The sequence below is a fragment of the Dermochelys coriacea genome, chromosome 16 (assembly GCF_009764565.3).
Source record: "Dermochelys coriacea isolate rDerCor1 chromosome 16, rDerCor1.pri.v4, whole genome shotgun sequence".
Lineage (NCBI taxonomy): Eukaryota > Metazoa > Chordata > Testudines > Dermochelyidae > Dermochelys > Dermochelys coriacea.
Window position 1 is genome coordinate 22,050,691 of NC_050083.1, and position 13,094 is coordinate 22,063,784.

General features: G+C 47.3%; 1 protein-coding gene across 3 annotated transcripts in view; it reads right to left on the reverse strand.

Moving 5' to 3' along the window:
• LHX6 (LIM homeobox 6) overlaps positions 1-13,094 on the reverse strand; it is a 42,924-nt gene that overhangs the window by 15,442 nt on the left and 14,388 nt on the right. For all 3 annotated transcript variants that reach the window (XM_043498696.1, XM_038374800.2, XM_038374799.2), the window contains exon 5: positions 1,025-1,245. In XM_043498696.1, coding sequence (XP_043354631.1) covers positions 1,025-1,245 — 221 coding nt within the window. The remainder of the gene's footprint in view (positions 1-1,024; positions 1,246-13,094) is intronic.

Below are 13,094 nucleotides of genomic sequence, written 5' to 3' on the forward strand. Positions count from 1 at the left end.
AGAGAGACCTCTCGGCACCCAGGCTCTCCTGTGCGTTTGGGGGCATCAATGCTGAGAGAATGACAGCACCACCCCTTCCCTCTGCCTAGCGCTACCACGAAATCTTTGCCAGATTAGGCCCCTCAAGGCTCTTCCAGGACCTCAGTCACCACTTTGGATCCTGCTGGGATCCTGGTAGCCTAGGGAAACGTCTGCCTCGGGCCTCCTATCAGAAGGCCAGGGAGGAGGAGAATAAAGGGCTTGTTTTGCTCCCAGGTGGCACCTAGATATGCCACCTACACACCGGTAGGGCCCCAGGGCAGTTGGGAAAAGCGGCACCAGTGGGAGGCTCCAAGGCAGGAGAAGAGGCAGCAGACAGCATGGGGCGGCTGTTAGCAAGGGGCAGTCACTTCTCACCCAGAGCAGCAGCAGCTGCATGGAGCTCAGCGCTGCCAGGGGTACAGAGACTAGCAAGGCTAGTGGGAAACAAATAGATTAAATTGGCTATGCCACCCAGTGGGAGGTTTAACCCTGTGGAGACTGTGGGCACATCTCTGCAGTATCTGGAAAACACCAGGGCTCTAAAGCAAAGGCTCAGACTCTGCCCTGGGGCACACACAGGCCCCCGTCCACTCTGGACGCATCTGAGGGTGGAATTTTGCCCACAGAGAACTTGCCCACCAGGGATGATAAGATTGGTGTTTGCTGCCATCTGGACTGCCCAGCTTTCTAGGTAAGACTCATCCAACCAGGGGTGCTGAAAGCCAATGAACCAAACTGCAAAGCCTGTATATATGGGGGAAACCACTTCAAGCCAGGGGGTCCAGCAGCACCCCCCGCTCCCAAGGGGTCCAGCAGCAGGCTGTTTGAACTGGCCCTAGCACCAATGCACACAGAGATGGGCTAGCACTATGGCTTAGTTACCTAGTAAAGGAACAGGAGGGGAAGGTGGGGAAAATCCACTTATTCGGCCATTCTACTAACATGGAGGGTGACATTCTCAGGAGAGCGCGTTGCCAGCGAGTATCCCGGAGGGTCTGCATACCATTTTCAGCTGCTCGCTTGAGGTTCTCTATCATTGTGTCATAGTGAATCCGGCACAGCACTTTCTCTTCCACCAGGCCAAACTCCTCGCCCGTAGACAGCTGCCTTTTACAGGAGAAGCAGGCAAAGCAGGCAAGATGGTAGGCATTGCCGCGGGCTCTCCTTACCCAGTCGCTGGCATAGATCTGCCTGCCGCAGCGGGCACACTTTGTACCAAATCGACTGGAAAAAAAAAAACACAGAGAGAAAGGGTGAGAACTGAGACAGGCTGCCGCACTGTGATTGTCATTCATCTGTATGACGCCCCCACCAGCATCAGTGCGATATGCCGCACAGACACAGGCTCGGAGACAGTCCTTCCCTCGGAGAACTCCTGCTCTAAACAAACCAGAGGAAGGGTGGGAGCGGAAAGCGATGCCCAGAGAGGCCAGCTGACTTGCACACCGGAGGTTAGTGGCATGGCTCTTGACTCCTGGTCAGTGTCTTACTGCCTCCTTGGATTCTTGTGAAGGGATGGCTCTAAATACAGGCCAGCCGCACATGGACTGGAGTGAGCACCACTTACCTAGCTGTGTGCAGTGTTATTGTCGCTGTTACAGTCCCAGGACAGGGTGGGGGGAGGTGCAATACCTTTTATTGGGCCACCTTCTGTGGGGGAGAGAGACAAGCCTGAGAGCTTACCCAGGCCAGACCCAAAGAAGAGCTCTGACAAGCTCAAAGGCTTGTCTCTCTCCCCTACAGAAGTTGGTCCAATAAAAGATATTCCCTCCCACACATTGTCTCACTGCTGACGTAGGCCTTATCGCTCAGCACTGTGCCACTGGAGTGCCCGGATGCCACGGGCAACAGGGTCAGAGAGAACCTTCAGCTAATAACTGTTCATGCTCCATTAAGCCAACCAACCAAAGCAAAGGTCCAGAAGATAGATTTGTTTTGGGGTCCCACAGCCATTAGTAGAGATGAGAGAACCCCACGTGTATTCATCTTTTAAGAATTCACAAGAAATCTCAGCCCCCTCCCTGGGAGACGAGGTCCACCATGGATACAGGCCACCTCAGCTGAGAGGCCAGGGATGGGCCATGGAGAATGAATTCTCCCCCCGTGGTCAGGGTTTAGGTTCACTGCCAGAGAGGGGCAGCATTTATGGTACTACCTGGGCCACCCCAGTTCTGGGAGTGAGTCCTTTATCCCCCAGGTGCCAAGCCAGCACCTTTCATCATGTTCACTGCAAAGAACCCAAGAAGCAGGTCAGAAGCTAGAGAAGGTGGACTGTTGGAGGCTTTGAGAGCTCTGTCCCAGGGGATCGAGTAGGGCAAGTGCATCTGGCATTCAGAATAGGCTGTCCCACCAGCTGGGAGCAGGGGATTCCCAAAGCACTCCATGTTGGCCCGACTCTGCTCTCATTTAAATAAATGGGAATGAAGCAGAGTGTTCTGGAAAATATCTTCCCCCCCTCCCCCTGCAACAGTGAAATGCTGACCCCATGGAAGTCATGGGGGTTGCCCATGGCTCCAGTCGAGCCCAGATGTCACCCATCCTGCACACTATCACACAGGGCTCCGGTGAGAATCAGTCTCAGGAAACACTTAGAATTATTAGATCCAAACAGTTTAGTGAGATTTAGAAAGTTCCAGCCCTGTGAAACCCAAGCAAAAGGGCCAGGCAAGGTAGTGACTTCAATAGGTTTCTTGGGGTATGCATCCGATGAAGTGAGCTGTAGCTCACGACAGCTTATGCTCAAATAAATGTGTTAGTCTCTAAGGTGCCACAAGTCCTCCTTTTCTTCTTGGGATCAGAGACTCAGAGGCAGAATCATAGGACTGGAAGGGACCTCGAGAGGTCATCTAGTCCAGTCTCCTGCATTCATGGCAGGAGTAAATATTATCTAGACCATCCCTGACAAGCATTTGTCTAACCTGCTCTTTAAAATCTCCAACGATGGAGATTCCACAACCTCCCTAGGCAATTTATTCCAGTGCTTAACCACCCTGACAGTTAGCAAGTTTTTCCTAAATGTCCAACCTAAACCTCCCTTGCTGCAATTTAAGTCCATTGCTTCTTGTCCTGTCCTCAGAGGTTAAGAAGAACAATTTTTCTCAGAAGAGAAATAGCATTAAAGGTCTGATTGAAAGCCCACTGAAATCAACTGAAAGATCCACCCCTGGTTTTGGATCAGGCATTTGGATAAGAGTTGAAAGTCCGTCTGTGGCAATTGCCTAACGGATGATAAAGTCATAAACAAGCAGTTGAGGTAACGTGGATAAATGAATCATCTTTCAAGTCTGTGGGCTTTTTATTTTGGTCTTTGTCAATGTGACATTAGGATGGGAAATCTGTAAAGCTGGTCAAAAAAATAGTTGACAACTTTTTTTCCTTCTAAATAAGCCGGTTTTATTGAAACTGAAATGTTTCAAAAAAAATGTATCCATTTGGGCTAAAAAGTTCCCTTGGGAAGGTTTCCCAGGCCCAAGGTGGAATTCCTGTGGAGGGCAAGGGGAGGAAGAGAGCCCAGAACAGTCATATTGCCTAGTGGTCGTGACACTCATTTGGGGTGTGGGAGACTTAACCCTGGGTCTCCCACATCCCAGTTGAGTGCTCCAGTTACTGGCTTTTCTGGAGTCTGTCTCTCTTGAAAAATTTCAGAAGGTCTGCACTGAAACAACAACATTTTGAAATCTCAAAAATTGTAGCTACATGGAATTATTGTATTCCAGCCAGCCCTAGAAATTTATTAGAGCTGTTTTCCCCATTCCAGTGAACTGAACCATGTTTTTTTTCAATTATATACATCATTTGCTTTTTTTTATTTATTAATAAAAGTCTTTTCACTGATAGAGGAAGAAAGTCGGTTGATTCATGTATGCCAAAAATGTCATTTCATGTTATGTCCTTGAAAAGGAAACAAAAAAGTTCCCCAAGTGCCCTGTGTTCTGTGCTGTACATCTAGGACTATTCTTCGGTTTATGCAGAACCCAGAACATCCATTGACATCCATAATGCCTGAGGGTTGCAAGTCTCTGTTGCTTGCAAAGGGTTCTATAGTTTACAAGAGAGAATCAATGTGAAATCCTTAATATACAAATGTCCCATTCAACTCCCCAGAGAACAGGAGCCTTTTGGGGTGAGGGACCATTAAATCCAGCTTGGTGAAGTCCAGTTTGCATTTTCCTTCTGATTTTTTTTTCTTTTAAATGCATATTTATAGTTCTTTAACAAAGTGCAAAAAAAAAAAAACCCAGCAGCAATGAAATGATGGAACAGACTATTCTTTGTGACAACAGAGTTAATGTCAGTCCTGAAATTGTTCTAATATCAGATAATGTTTCCTTCATATACAGTCTAGAGACATTATTGGGGTGAGTTTTGTTGCCTTTGCCTAAAGCATCAGCAGAAGACAAAAGGATAGAAGACTAGATGATAGACTAGACTAGACCATCTAAATCCCTGCATTATAATCCCAGTGGAGATCTGGCATCAGATGAACTGCTTGTATGTTCTGGTATTGCTGTTCCCATTTTACAATATTTAAATGTGGCAGGTTAGCCATGCCCAACCCGAGCCAAGCTCTTTTGCCACTCGTCTACCAGCTAGAAAGTGCCAAGAAGGTGCAGAATACATTGCTTCGTGTGTATGTCAATTCTCAGTCTCTTACGTCTGCATAGCTCAAACTTCCTTTCAGTTTTGTTCAATGATCTGAAAACATCTGCTCAGTGTGCAGCAGCAGTCAAAAAAGCAAACAGAATGTTAAGAATGATTAAGAAAGGGACAGATAATAAACCAGAAAATATCACATCACTGAACAAATCCATGGTACACCCACACCTTGAAAACTGTGTGCAGTTCTGGTCACCCCATCTCAAAAGAGATATGTTAGAATTGGAAAAAGACAGAAAAGGGCAACGAAAAATGATGAGGGGCAAGGACCAGCTTCCACATGAGGAGAGATTAAAAAGACTGGGACCGTTCAGCTTAGAAAAGAGACGACTCGGGGGGATACGATAGCAGCCCCTAAAATCATGACTGGTGTGGGGAAAGTGAACAGGGAAGTGTTATTTACCCCTTCACATAACACAAGAACTACAGGTCACCCAATGAAATTCACAGGCAGCAGGTTTCAAAACAAACATAAGGAAGTATTTCTTCACACAATGCTCACTCTGTGAAACTCATTGCCAGGGGCTGTTGTGAAGGTTCAAAACTAACTAGATAAATTCCTGGAGGACAGGTCCATCAATGGCTAATAGCAAGATGGTCAGGGATCCAACCTCAGGTTTTGAGTGTCCCTAAACCTTTGACTGCCAGGGGCTGGGGCTGGACAACAGGGGGATGGATCACTCGAAATTGCCCTGTTCTGTTCATTCTCTCTGAAGCATCCGCCACTGCCCAAAGTTGGAAGACAGGCTACTGGGCTAGATGGACCATTGGTCTGAACCAGTCTGGCCGGTCTTCTGGTCTTAATCTGAGATCTTTTTTATTATTGGATCCATTTTTATTCCCAAAGATTTTTGAGAAACAAAAACCATAAGACACTTGCAAACCCTTCATGTTTCCAGACTCATCTCATGGCTCAGAGCAATTTCAACCATTTCAGCCATACAATATAAACCGATGGTTAATTTAACCAAAACCCTCACAGAGCTACCCCAGACTCGTCACCCATCACCTGAGCATGCAAATCCAACCCTGCCTAAGCAACCTTTCACACTTTGTGCCGCCTAACGCATTATTTCCAAGTATTCTAATGGCCCACAAGCTCATTGCACTCCCTGGAACGACTCCACTCACTTCAGTGGAGTTAGTTCCAATTTACACCAGCGTTAGTAAAAGCAGACGCAGATTCTCAGTGCATGAATACCTGCAGAGCTAAGGTAGAGACACTGGGATAGTTAGATGGGCCAAGATTGGCATCTATTCAAATTACTAATTACGAAACTATATGGGAGGAATAGAAACATCTAACTTTCTGAGTCTGACCATAGCTGACCAGAAAAAAAAAAAAAAAAAAAGTAGGCTGCCAAGAGAGGACACTTTACACTGAAGTTGCACAGAGATCTAGCTAATGTACTTCAGCTGGGAACATTGTAAACTGACTTCTTGCCAGTCAGTTTATATAAAAGCACAAACAAAAGAACTGTATTAATTTTTTTTATTTAGAACTACAGATCATTCCTGCAACTTGGATTACTTGGAACAATGTGCTATGTAAACAAGCTTACACACTAAACTCTAGAGAAATAAGGGGAAGGGTCAAGCTTAAGCCAATTAATAACACTCTGTAATGCCATAAGTCTTAGCACATCTAATCACACTTCTCCTCCAGAGTGCACAAAGCACTTCATAAAGCCAGGAGAGTTTCATTATCCCATTTCACACATGGGAAACTGAGACAAGGGGTGCTAAAGGAACTTGCTCCAGGCCAGTGACGGAGCCTGAATTCCCTATGCATTGAGAGGCGTTGCCATTTGAAATTCAGGCAACTATCCAATCAGTTACCTCCCCTGCTCTGCCCAGCTGCTGAAGCTTAAAGACCACCTGGTGTAATGGTGCAACCCTGGGAAACTGCAGCTGAGAGAAGAAAACCTAAGGCTCAACCCTGCTCCTACTAAACTCAAGGAGAGTTTGCCACTGATTTCAGTAGCAACAGGATCAGGCACCTTGGACTTTTCCACAGATCTGCTGGCTTTTTCTGATCCCTAGCCATAATTTAGGAGAGGTTTGATTGTGACTTCCTTGCTCACCACACCCCTGCTTCTCCCCATCCCACCTTAATACTAACTTGACAAAAGCACACTTGACACTGGGTACAAATGTGGGGGGACAGAAATGTCTGGCTGTTATTTACCCACCAGGCTCATGCAATCTTTCAGTGATTTAATGCAGTCTGTAGGCCCAATCCTGTTCCCACCAAGACTGACGGTCTAGCATATCGGAATAGGGTAGTATCCCTTTGTATAGTTTGTGAGCCCTCAGTGGTGCTCACTGTGTTCTAGGTTTGTTTAGAAGCCTGCCAAAGCTCCCATGTGTATTCACAGTCAGGCTTCACATGCTGTGTACAGCTAGTAGCCATGATTATTTGGAGCCCATGAAGCCCATGCATTCGTTCCCTCATGTTGTTTGTCATGTAAAGTGACACAACAGATGGCAAAATTCCCAGGCACATCGTGAGGAAACAGAGTTTAGAAGTTTAAATGAACTTTCCATAGGGGACTCCAGCGCTCTGCCAGGCACTCAGCTATTGGGGAGTGACGAGGACTGCTCAACAGATGGACAGACCCTCACACCTTCAAAGGGCTGGCTAGTTACAGTCCCTTCTTCCCATGCACTTACGTCGAGGAGGACCAAATCCATACACCAACATACCCCTCTGCAAAGGCCATGCAGCTACATTTCTAAACCAAATCAGAGCCTTTAAAAAAAAAAAAAAAAAAAACAAGTTTCCCTCCCCCAAAATACTGAGAGAGGGAAGTTTACACTGCACCAAAGCCCCTGTAAAAATCCCTAACCTTTGGGAAGCTGCATTCCGGAACAATGGGAAAAACTGTTTGGGGTTTCTTTTGTCTTCTATTAGAAATCCAACACCCTTGGGATCTGAATGGTTCTGGAAATTAGTAACGGGATAGGAAGCCTTTCACCTCCAAGTCACCCGTCATGGCTGTGGTCAGCAGTAACCAGAAATGACTGGCCTTCAGTCGCCTACGTGGAATGAGTTGGCGGTTTCAGTCTAGCTCCCAACAAACAGGCCCACATCACCCAGCACATTCCCGTGGGGCAGCCCAGCAGGAAGGGGAAGAATGGAGAGAATGGGCCATGGAGGCTGTACTCCCCTCCTCCACCTTGAGCAGGGTTCCCTGAGAACAGGGCCGTCGCATGATGGCAGGAGAGGAAACTCACACTGTCACTCTCCATGCTGAACCTGGTCTCTGGATACCAGAGTGCGAGTCCAATACCAGCACTAAGGCGTGCGCACGTGTGTGTGTGTGTGTGTGTGTGTGTGTCCTTTCTGATCTTCTTTACCAGATCCTTGCTGTAAACAGCGGAATGAAAATAAAATAGAACAAAATTCTCTGGGCATTCTCCTGTTATCGCCTGGGCTCCGGGAGAGCCAGAAAAGAGGACTTGGCTGTAATCACTGCTCCAGAAACGTCCCGTCCAGCATGTGCCATAAGGTGGAGAATGCCAAGCATTATATAACCACTGCTGCAGGGGATTTGAGCCAGCCCCTTGGAGAGGAGATGGGCAGCCATGGACGTGCTAGAAGAGGAGATGAAAGATACAAAGCCGGAGGCTTTCCCAGACAAAAGCTCATATCCTCCTGATTACAGGCTCAGACCTGCTTCTCCTCACCCCCGCCATGTAGCATGTGGCTCTGATGGCATCTTACTGTGTGCAAGAGCTGTCGGATTGGGTCCAGCAGCATGTGGTTTGTGGCTGGCTGACCACCACAGCTAACAGGAGCTAGACAGCAGTGATATTCCCAAAACTCATCTTGTGCTTTGCAAAGATGGATGTAACATTCCATTCCAGCAATGGAAAAGTGCAAACTCCATCTAGAACCTCCTTTTCCCAGCAGGCTCTCTGCACTCTATTACACAACCCTGCCACACTTTAAGATGAATGGGCCAGTTTCTCCCAACACCATCTTGTTTACTAATTCTCACAGTCCCCTGGGAGGTAGGCAAGATTGTCACCCCATTGTGCAGACAGGGAAACGAGATTAAAGAGAGTTGCCCAGGCCTTAGTGTGCAGAGCCATCATTAGAACACAACATTCCTGGCTGTCGTGATCCATTCTGGGACCATTCCCTCACACTACTGCTATCTGCTGAAGGCACCTCAGTCCTGACCTCCAAAAGCTCTGGTGCAACCCAGCCATTTGCCTCAGACAGGGTATTTCTAGCCCAATCTAGAATTTAAGATCAGTCCTCCCTGATTGGCAAATCATCTGAATCCTGTATCTAGTTCTGGGACTCTCACATGCCTTAGAGACTCTGAACTGTGCCAAACATTATGATGGCAACAGTGATTGTAGGGATTAGGCTGGGACCACCTCATGCATTTTACATGTGACCGAAGTCAGAAGATTGGCCCCGCACCCTGCAGCAGAGCCATAGCTAGCAAACTCCCTGGGCTTGCTCCGCAGAACACACAATATGCAGCAGGGTCCATTTGAACCCCCTTCTTAGTCCATCTTCCACCCAAATCACAGAAAAAAAACCCATTTTACTTGGCTGCAGGGGCCTGCTTCTATTCTCTGAGCGATTCCACCTCAAGGCCCAAGTCACAGGGATGGGAGCCCTTAACTCCTGGCCGGGAAGAACAAATGGTTACCAGTTATACCCACACATTGCCCTTCCCCAGAGGGGCTCCCAGCCCTTCGCAGCCATTCATTCAACACTCCGGAGAGGCAGGAAGGAGAATTAGCCCCCCTTGATAGAGGAGATGCCCCCAGGTCTGCCTAGGCGCTGGAACCAGCACTCCTGACTCCATGTTCCCACTCTCCCGACAGCCATTTTGCTTTCTCCGCTTGGAATGGCCCTCAGAGACCCACATCGGATGCTCATGGATGAGCTCCTCACCCCTCTGTTCCTTCTGGCTGTCGCATGGCACCATGCTCCTCAAGAAGGCAGGCTGCCAGCTGCAACGGGGACCATCCAGCACAGCTGGGTGTGTATAAAATCATGGCCAATGGACTCGGGCCCATGCAGAGGCATCATGCCCTCAGAACAGAGCATTCTGCCCAGTGCTGGAACAATCCAGTTTTGATCCTGAAGAATTAGGCCCCGGGTCACTACATGCAATTAATTGACAAGACACAGGAAGAGGCAACGATTTTGCAGGGAAATGCCGGAGAGGCAGCTTGTGCATTGCTCACAGGGAGGAAATGGGCTGTCTTGCCACGTGTCCTCTCCTAAGTGAGGAAAGGGGAGGCTGGGGGTGACCAGAACACGTCATCTTAACATGACCTCTCTTTACTGTGACAGGGATGGCCCAGGCAGAAGAGCAGCTCTTGTCCCCTCTCTCACTAGGTATTTACAGGCCACACTCACCAATGTAGCAGCAATCTCTCCAAGGGTTTACACTGCACCTATCACTGTTAGCCGAGGGCCTGCTTAGCTCCCTGCCTTTGGGCAAAGGGAAGCAATTCTCTGCAGGGCTGGAAATTATCAGCTGGCATTTCTGCAGGTGCCTGTTTGTCATTATTCCAACAGCTGGGCTGGCCACACAAAGGGCAGGCCAGGTTCAAATCAATGTGTGCTGTTGAAATGATACATTCAGCCTGTGGAAGGGGGTTGGGGGGGGAGGCATGTCCTTCCACCCTAGCAGAAGGGAGCTGCATCCAGCCGGGAGCCAGAGACTGAACATGGCTAAACCAACAAACAAAGCTGGTTTCTGTCTCCCTCTGCTTTGCTCCTATGGGAATTGCTTTTAGTTTGATAAAGGCAAATGTGTGCTACATTCGGAAATGCATTCCCCAGCCCCTTGCTCATCTGTCATGGCTTTAAAAAAAAATGCTTCCCCTGGAGCAAATGAGGAAAATATTAAATTCAAAGACCTGTGTTTAAAGGAGACAGTTGTAGATACAGCAACGTGCAATGTGGAGATCCCGCTGTCCTGAGCTCACGCACCCAGGTACAGAGGTGGCCACAGACCAACGTGCAATCTGACATGTCATCTCTGCAGGCAGCCGCCCCGGGGCAGGGCTGCCCACAGCCAGCTAAGCCATTTTAAAGGCTGGCAACCACTGGGGTGCAAAATGGGGTTTAAACATGGGATTTTAAATGTGCTCGCCGAGACGTTTTAACACCACCACGTATTTTCCTAGTCTAGAAAAAATTAGAATAGATCATTTGCCCTCCTTTGCCTGGTAAAATACAGTCAGGAAAAATTAAAACTATTGAAATGAAATGTTTTTAAAAGGCTAATAATAAAGTTATTCTGCTTAGTGAAAGACTCAGACGCCCCAAACTTCAAACTCCCCAGAGTTACTGGTAAAAATGTAACAAAGAGATTTGTCTGTTAATGAGAGGTTGGGCTGCTATGTTCCCAGCAAGTCACCCAAAACCTGGCTCTTTGCTCGGAAACGTTCACCTAAGCCTAAAGTATAATTAATAATAAGAATTTATTTATTATTTAATTATATTATATTATATATTTGTTGATGTTTCAGCTTTTGGGGACACTAGTGCTCTTTTGAAGAAGTAGCTGCCAGTGGACGCACACACTGCACCTGTACACACCGTTTGCCTATACACACGACTAGTGAAGAAATACAGGTTTCAGAGTAGCAGCCGTGTTATTCTGTATTGGCAAATGCATCCGATGAAGTGAGCTGTAGCTCACGAAAGCTTATGCTCTAATAAATTTGTTAGTCTCTAAGGTGCCACAAATCCTCCTTTTCTTTTTGAAGAAATACAGTCAAAACTACGAACCCCCTGGGAATCATTATTTGTGTGTTAAAACCTCACCAACAGAAAACTCCTGTTTAATAAGTTTCAGAGTAGCAGCCGTGTTAGTCTGTATTCGCAAAAAGAAAAGGAGTACTTGTGGCACCTTAGAGACTAACAAATTTATTAGAGCATAAGCTTTCGTGAGCTACAGCTCACTTCATCGGATGCATCCGATGAAGTGAGCTGTAGCTCACAAAAGCTTATGCTCTAATAAATTTGTTAGTCTCTAAGGTGCCACAAGTACTCCTTTTCTGTTTAATAAGGTAATTCTCGCCTCTGGTGAAAGATCGCAGACTATTATTTATCTGGGCGTTTAAAATAACCGCGGAGCTGCCTATGCAAAGCCCTAGGCAACCTCACACACATTCACAAGACAATTTACTTCTCAGCAGCGTTAAAACGATTAATTCAGCAGGTGCTCGGCCTCCTACAGAAACCCTTTTCCGCCCCTTCCTGGCGTACGAAGCCCGACCCCGGCCCTCTCCAGCACCCTGACAAACAGACCGGGAGAGCTACACACTCGGATCCTTTCGTTTCGTTTGCACCGCCGGTTCCGGACCGTCTGTGCAACGAAAGCGGATCGGATTTGATCACTTTCGCTTTTGTCGCCTTTTCATTTTCTGGTTCTCCCGCCTGTGGCTGGTGGGGGTCGTAACGGTACCGGGAACTGGCTACATGAAAAGAAGAGACCTTTGCCTTCCTCACAAACCCAGCCCAGCCCGTTCTCTTAACGCTGCGTTTTGTAAAACCAGCAACCCCTGTCCCTGGAGCCAGCTGAAATCGTGCGACTAAAAATCCGCAGAGTGTTTTCAATCGAAAACAATTTTCTTGTGAAAAAAATGTTTTCTACCAAAATATTCTGGTTCTTGTAAAAAAAACAAAACAAAAAAAAAACAAAAAAACAACAACAGTTTTTTGGGTTTGTTTGTTTTTATTTTTCAGCAACTGGAAACCGAACTTGTTCATTAAAAAAAATTCAAAGCTTTTGGTTTTAAAAATTAAAAAAAACGTTTCCGTTTTCGGTCGCCAGCCAACAGAGGTTTTTCGTTTTCAAAAAAAAAAAAAAAAATCCAACATTTGCCAAAGCTTTTTTAAAAATGAAACTGACACTTTTAAATCAAACCCTTCATTCGAAAAGCACTTTCCCCCCGCTCCACCTTCCCTCCCTCCTCCCGCTGAGTGCATCGACTGTTAACCAGAAAGCCAGAGGACACGCTTGGCCTGAATCAGGATCCTGTTGACTTTCCTCTTCTTCTTCTTCTAAATAAAGGAAGAGGAGGTGGGAGTTGTAAGGAACCCTCATGACCCTTGGAGTAATGCCTGCTCGTCTGCTGGGCACCTGCTTGTGAACAAGCGTGTGATCACCAAAGTGCATCAGCTCGCACGCCCGTGCCAAAGCCCCGCTGAATGCACGGCGCGGAACACTGCAGAGCCCCCCAGAAACTCGGATCCTCAAGTCTCGGAGCCACCTTCTAGCACCTGAAACAAGCCGCGGGACGCCAGGAATCGGATCTCCACCATTGTCCATTTCCACCTCGCTTTACTGTCACTTTAATCCCGCAGAGCGGGAAACTCTGCTCGCACCTGTATTGCCATTGACTTCCCAGTGGGATTGAGAGCAATG